Source organism: Musa acuminata, chromosome BXJ2-5 (assembly GCF_036884655.1).
Source record: "Musa acuminata AAA Group cultivar baxijiao chromosome BXJ2-5, Cavendish_Baxijiao_AAA, whole genome shotgun sequence".
NCBI lineage: Eukaryota > Viridiplantae > Streptophyta > Magnoliopsida > Zingiberales > Musaceae > Musa > Musa acuminata.
The window spans coordinates 45,880,943-45,888,456 of NC_088342.1; the positions used below are offsets into that span (position 1 = coordinate 45,880,943).

Here is a 7,514-nt window from a genome sequence, read left to right on the forward strand (position 1 = left end):
TCTTCAACCCTTCCCTTTCTTTCGTGTTCCTTCTCTCGGTTCTTGTTCTTGTTCGCAGCGAGATCGGAGGAAGTACTGACATAATTGTTCGATTTGTAACGCAGATGCGGGCCTCTCTGTCCACCGTCCTCATGAGAAGGTTATAATTGCTTGGATCACATCCAGTTCATTCTTTAGCTCTCGGTCGAGGTCTAATTTTCTATAGCTGATCACGGCTTTCTGGTCTTACACCCGGCAGGGCCGTGGGGAGGAATGTGTTGCGCGGCGTCAATTTTTTGCCCACAAGGTGTTTGTGCAGTGATGTGGCTGCTGGAGGTGGAGGAGGAGGTGCTAATTCTAGCCATGCCGTGGAAAGAGATGCGGTAATAGGCCTCTACTTTGCCTTTCGGATATGTAACGTTTCGCTTTTGATATATTTCTCTATGAATGTTTCTTAAAGCTTTTGTCCAAAATATGTGTCCGAGTGATGTTTGTGGTGATGCAGTTCTATTTGCATCCTTTCTGATATGATTTTAGCTAAAGTTGAAGTGCATGAAGAAAGTAAATTATCTGAGAACTCATTTTTTTAGAAGTTTGTTGTGCTCATACCGTACTAGTTAGAAGCTTCTTGGATGTGTCCGATAAACATTGACGGTATCCTATTTATAAATAACTCCAAAAGACTTGGTCACTTTTGCGATAATTGAGATATATTCTGTGTGTACTTCTCATAGATACCCTGTTTTTTTGTGCATGTCATCTTTTGGCAATTGACAAGATGAATGCATGTTTTATATGTATTGTTTTTCTTGACCGTCTTATTGTGATTAGGAAAGTTAAAATGACAGTTTCATCTTTTTTGTCACTATAATACTAAAACAACTTATTTCTTAATGAGTAGGTTAGCCATACTTGGTAATCATTTTTCATCATTGTAACTGCATATTCTAGCACTCAAGGTGAATATAAAGGAAAAATTACTTACCCATGCCATATCATTTACTTTTATGTGAACATTTGATCTGTCAGTCCAGTGTTGTGTATTATTGGCATCCCAAGCTTCATACCTAATCTTTAAATGCTTGTATTGTTTGGATTTTTCTTTTGGAAAATGAAATAGCAAATTATGGTGTGATTGTCCAGGGCCATGAAGAGAGGGATGGTGTGACAACTAAGCAATATGATGTGGCTATCGTTGGTGGTGGCATGGTTGGACTGGCTCTTGCTAGTGCATTGTGTAGGTATTACTATTGTCATGTAGATTTTCAAAATCAACTGTTTAATTTGTTTCCATCAATTTATCACATTGAACGAGGATTTGAACACCGATGGGGCCAGCACATAGCCACCGGTATTTGCTGGTCCAACCAAGTATCAGCGTCAAAACGTTAGCTTGATACTAACATAGTATATTAATTTTGAGTTTTTTTAATTATTTCATTCAGTGAAATCTAGCATTACAAATTGCTATACCTTTCGGTATACAGGTATCATTTCTGGTCGGATAGGTTACTGAAATCAATATTAGACCAGTCTTTAAATCATTGCTTAAATAATTTTTATATGTTGCATTTTGTGAAAATATGAGTGTTGCAAATTTGTTATTTCTAACCTAATTGGACTATTAAGTTGGCCTGCTCATCCTTTTGACCTGTGACAATTTGGCCACTCAATTTTCCTGATTGAGGGTTTGGTGTACAAAGATTGTCTCATTATTTTCCTTGTATATGTTTCTAGGCATTGGAACCCTCATTTTGAGTAATATCATGCCTTTGATATACAAACTTTTATGATAATATGGTATTATAAATTCACATAGGATTGCCTTATGTCCTCTCCTAATTCACTGGTCCATTTCAAATACTAAGGAGATGAAGGCTAGATGTATCTATGTTAGATTCCTTATTCCCAATGTTTTTAAGAGTTTAATAGTCACACAGTTACTCTTTTGTTATGATCTAATTGTGTCCTTTTGCAGCAAGTATGCCTTTAACAAAGCATTTAAAGGTTGCCATTGTTGATCCAAATCCTGCACTGTCTCTGAGAAACTATTATGACAAGAGTGAGATGCCTGACTCAAGGGTCAGCACAATTACTCCTGCAACTATTTCGTTGTTCAAAGGTAATGAATTTGTTCCGATTCAATCTTGTCTCTATTGTTTCTAGTTGTGTTGGATATATTAGTTTTGTGCATCTTCTAGTCAATAAAATATCAGTATTAGACTACCTCTTGCTAAGAAAGTTTGTAAAAGTTCCTCAGTTCGATTTTCTTGTATGTAACTGCATCATGATAATCCCATGTTCTTAACTTTATGTTTTATCCTTTTTTGTTGCATTTAGTTCTTTTTAATGCTCAACAATGGGAAAATATCTGTAGCCAACCCAAAGTATTTTGTATGGTAACTTCTTGTCGTTGTGCAAAGTTGATTGACTCACTTTGATTTCTTTATATCTTTTCCTTCATGATCGTTAGCACTGTAAACTAAGCTTCCTCTCGTGATGCCAACATTCTGCCAGAGAGGCGACTAATTTTCTTCTTAATCTAGCCTAGAACATGTTTTTTTAAGATTGTCATGTGTCTTGATAAGATGGTCTGTACTATTTTACATGTTCCATGGGCTTTAAGTCTCTTGAATGATATCTTTGGGAATGGAATTTGTTGAAGGGGTAGAAAACGGAAAGTCTATGATACATGTCCTAGTAAGTAGTAAAGCATAAGGTAAACAGTGCTTTGTAACGGCACTACCAGAAGATGAAGTTGGTTGGAACCATAGAGTTTGGCATGGTGGTATGCAGTATAGGGTAGAGGGTCCGGCATTTACTTCTTGGAGTCTTGACAACATTGAGGACTCAGTCATAATAGGACTTGGACTCTACAACTTTAAGGATTAATTTGAGTAATTTTCTTATATAGAAATATCTCCATGGATTTATTCTAAATTCTCAGCAGAATTAATTGTCTGCTGATAATGGTGCCTGTCTAATGAGTTTTATAGTTGCATTAGATGGTTCTATAGACCGCTTTATTGTCAGTTGAAATAAACCTTGATGGAATTTGAAGCAGATTGTTTTTGTTGTTATCCTTGTTGAAAATTTTCTTCCAAATATTTTTCTTGCTTGAATGAATTATGATGTTTAAGAGTTTGATATAAATGAGCTTAATGATGAGATTCTAATTTATATTTTGAGATTTTTATCTTATTTTTTGTGGCTTTTCTGTTAAATCTTATGCTGATATACTAAAAAACATTATGTTTACATCTCCTTTTTTTCAGTGGTTAGCACTTAACCTTCATGAATGCAAAACTTTATTTCTGTTGATTATCAAGTTAAATATTACACAATTTGAAATTTTGAACTCTTTTGTGCTATGTTTCCATTTTAGTGGATTGATCAGAGGATCTATTATCTGCATAATTGTAACTAGGACTCAGTTCTATGAGTCTTTTCTTTTTGTAGACAACTGCTTTGAATGACGAATGTAGTTTTTAACTGGATTTTTTTTAAAATCCAATACTGCAGATGTTGGTGCTTGGGAGCATGTTCAGCAGCAAAGACATGCATTTTTTGATCAGATGCAGGTAATATGTGTAACTTTTCTTTGTCAACTTGAGCAGTTCTGTTTGAGAACTTTCTTATAAGTTATGTTTGAATGGACTTAGTCAGACTATATCATGATGTTGTCAGACGCCATTACAAGTTGTGTATGCATTGGATATATTGGAATGTAACATCATGACATACTTAGGAATGTTCATTGTACTTACCAAAAAAATGATCCCCTTTTCACAACACAGCCTTCATGAACATGTATCATTGAAGATATAAAATAGTCTTGAAATACTTTTCTTGCTCCAATGAGTTTACAAAATAGCACCAAGCAAAGTTTATAATGGTAGGTCTGCTGTTTGTTCTTGCGTAGGTTTACTAACCCATTTTTAATCTCTCAATCAATATTATCAACATTGACAATTAGAGCAATTTCATTTATAGTGTTCATAAATATATGATAACAACATGATTTGTAAAGGTCAACATACTGTACACTCATCTTGTTTTTGCCTAGTCTTGAGCTGCTTCCTTTTGTTGTATGAAAACTTTGTCTTCATTAACATTGATGTCCTTATTATCTGATGTAACTGTAGCATTTAAGGACTTAATTATCTCTGAACCTTCTGTTCCAGCTTATTATTAGGATCTTCTTCTGCTGCATCTTTTCTTCTTAGCATTTCACTTTTTTGTGTTAACTTCTTCGAACAGTCTGAACCGGTTGGTGGGAGTCTAGAAAGGTAAAGGTGATGCCATGGTATAAAAAGAAAATCATATTCAGTTCCATTTCTTCCTCTTGAATTTGACTTCTTGCACATTCACTTTATTATCATTTCATTGCCATTAGGTCTTTTTAGAAATGGATAATAATTTTCTCATAGTAGGAAATGTAAAGGTCAGACAAAATATGCAAATTTTTAACGAAGAAAGCATCTAGACTTGCTACATTCCTTGTAGGTATGGGACTACACTGGTTTGGGTTATACGAGATACAATGCTAGAGATGTGGGAAAAGAATATCTTGGGTATGGATGCATTATCATCATTTAAATTTTAAGAATTTTTTGCTGTAGTTATCCTCTGATAATGCTATTTCTGGCATTTAATCTAGATGTGTGGTGGAGAATAAGGTTCTTTGCAATTCACTTTTATTATCCTTACAGGTAAGTACCTTATATAGTTCTGTTTCTGCCAAATCTTTGCCTTTTTCTTTTGTTCATTTGCTGGAACAGTAAATTGTATGTATAATCTATTTCTCTTTTGCATAGATTTTCTTGGCTACAGCATTTAATATATTAATTTAGTGAGCAAAGTATGTAGGTAAATTGTATGAAACCTTGAAATGGAGAGCTATCTGCAGAATATGCTCAACTCCTTTGGGTAAAAGACCTGCTATATTTGCAAGTTCAGTAAATTGGAGTTTCTTTCTTCATACTTATCACCCTAGAACTAGATGCATGCTGTAGACAATATACACTTCAGTAGCATAAGAATCTCATGAAACTCCTCCAACATCTCTAGCCCACCTGTATTTGCACTTTAATCTACCCTAAAGTCTGCCTTCACAAATTTGCTTACCCAACTTCAGAGATCGTGGTAACCCCTATAAGGCCATGGCTTTTCCCCCCTTCTTTTTGAGGTTTCCTTTTAATTCTATTCAGTCTATATCGTTCAATATTGATGAATATTACCTTCTTTGATAAGAAGTTTGTCACAGATTTGATGCATCAGAAAAGATTCGAAGATTAATATACTGACATGTGAGCATAGGAAAATATAATACTTTCATGCTCGATAAAGTGGTTTCTCAAACCTCGGTAGATGATTGTTCCAAAAGATATACAGAAGTTGTGTTTATTTCAAGAATTTTAATAGTATCTAGTTGTGTATAACCTACCTTCTATCCTCTCTTTCTCATAATGTATCCCCCCATCTCCATCTTGTTTCTCTGTTTTCGGTTGTTGCATGATATAATTTGATACTGCTTTCCTATGAAGCCTGCTACTTTTATTAGCCTGTTAACTGTTTATTTTTTTTCATCTCTAACTTGTTCTTTTTTATTCTATTTGCAAAACTGTGTTCTTAGTTTACTGACTTTCCCTGTACGAGGTTCTTTAGCAGGATGCAGATTCTAGAAAGACAATCATCCCTGCAAAACTAATCTCAATGACTATACCACCAAAAAGCCCATCTTCTGGATCATCCACTGGCCATACTACTATGGATAAGTTGTCTGGAATGGCTAAGTCTGATGAAACTTTTGAGCAGACACAACTTAGACGATTAGCCAAACTGGAACTGAGTGATGGACAGCACATCTATTCAAAGTTGGTGGTAATTGTCAATGCCTGATTCCATAATTACCTGCACATATTTTCTGCTGTTGTCTCTGTACATTATCTTGCACATACTTCAACCCAAATTTCGAGGTTCATATTTTGATGTCTAGTATGGCTTTCAACATAGTGCATGACGAAATCACACTAAGCATATATGGCATGTCCAATGCAGGTTGGAGCTGATGGTGCTAAATCACATGTTAGGGAGATGGCAGGAATCAAGACAAGTGGGTGGAATTATTCACAAAGTGGAGTTATATGTACAGTTGAACACACCATGGAAAATCATTGTGCTTGGCAGAGATTTCTACCATCTGGTCCAATTGCACTTTTACCTATTGGAGACAAATTTAGCAATATTGTATGGACAATGGGCTCTGATGACTCTACCAGGCACAAGTTGATGAGTGTTGATGATTTTGTAGAAGCTGTGAACTATGCACTAGATCATGGTTATAGTCCACATCCACAGTCGAGCTCTCTGGATCATTACATTGAGAGTTTACCATGGATCACTGGACCTGGAACACTATCCACTAGAGAACGCTTTGAAGTACCACCAAAAGTAATTAATGTGGTCTCAGAAAGAATGGCTTTTCCTTTATCATTAATGCATGCTCATAACTACTCATCAAGCCAAGTTGTGCTTATAGGTGATGCAGCACATGCAGTACATCCTTTAGCAGGTCAAGGTGTAAATTTAGGATTTGGAGATGCATCAGCTTTGGCTAAGGTCATTGCTGAAGGCCTTTCACTGGGTGCTGACATTGCGGATGTAATCCCTAACTTTCTAATTATTGCAATTATATAGTGAATATTATCAAAACAATTGGATGCATCTTTATCAAAGTATTTGCTATACATTAATGGCTAGTAGCATGGTTGGTTTAGAGATCTTGAAGACAAAGTTAAACATTAAAAAATGTGATCCATGTGATGCATCCATCCACTTATAATATCACATTTTACATGGGCTCCTTTGTAGATAATAGTTTCTTCCTTTGTTGTCTTCTTTTTTTTGTATCTGTAATGCTCTTAGTGCATTTCCTCTCAGAATTTTATTTCTAGTTGAAATAAAAGTTTATTAATCTTTTTTTCTTTTGCCTGATTGTGGACTAATGTATTTATGAACTAAAGAAAACCACTTGTTGGAGGTTGGCCAGCTGGTAGTAGTTTGTTTAACATCTGTCTTTCTGTGCAGCTTGCCTTGCTGAAAAGGTATGAGAAGGAACGGAAGGTGGCAAACATCACCATGATGACAATACTTGATGGTTTTCAGAAGGCTTACTCTGTTGATTTTGGACCGATCAATCTTGTAAGAGCTGCTGCATTCCATGGAGCTCAATATATAGCACCACTCAAGAAGACTATAATTTCGTATGCTATGGGCGATAAAAAATGGCCTCTCTTTTCATGAGGAAAACAAGAAAGTAGCGGATGCTGATTTTAGTTTAATGTTGCGCCACTGGCATAGACATTTTGTCATAATTTAGTTGATGAAGGTATTTTCTCGTCAGTCATATCTTTGTTCCCTTTATCATGGTGCTGTTAGTAGTGGCATTGATGGGTGATATTGATCAATTCTAACCTGAAGCTTTTTCAAAGTTCTAAAAAAGTGAAGCATTGGCTTCTAGCTTGGACTCACAA

General features: G+C 35.5%; 1 protein-coding gene across 3 annotated transcripts; it reads left to right on the forward strand.

The window, feature by feature from the left end:
• On the forward strand, nt 1–7,514 carry LOC103986377 (uncharacterized). 3 transcript variants are annotated; one of them, XM_018825735.2, is made up of 10 exons: nt 1–139; nt 239–362; nt 1,123–1,216; nt 1,958–2,101; nt 3,502–3,560; nt 4,486–4,553; nt 4,640–4,691; nt 5,647–5,862; nt 6,040–6,642; nt 7,069–7,514. In XM_018825735.2, the coding sequence occupies exons 1-10, from the start codon at nt 105–107 to the stop codon at nt 7,282–7,284; spliced, it is 1,611 nt and encodes a 536-aa protein (XP_018681280.2). In that variant the 5' UTR covers nt 1–104; the 3' UTR covers nt 7,285–7,514. The 3 variants fall into 3 exon arrangements, with proteins under 3 accessions (XP_018681280.2, XP_009402647.2, XP_009402648.2); XM_009404372.3 differs by having other exon boundaries at nt 5,650–5,862; XM_009404373.3 differs by lacking the exon at nt 1–139 and having other exon boundaries at nt 1,123–1,220.

Coding starts and splice junctions, on each gene's coding strand:
- LOC103986377 (XM_018825735.2), top strand. CDS start 105: ATGCGGGCCTCTCTGTCCACCGTCCTCATGAGAAG. Junction 363..1,122: donor ATGCCGTGGAAAGAGATGCG/GTAATAGGCCTC, acceptor GTGATTGTCCAG/GGCCATGAAGAGAGGGATGG. Junction 3,561..4,485: donor CATTTTTTGATCAGATGCAG/GTAATATGTGTA, acceptor CATTCCTTGTAG/GTATGGGACTACACTGGTTT.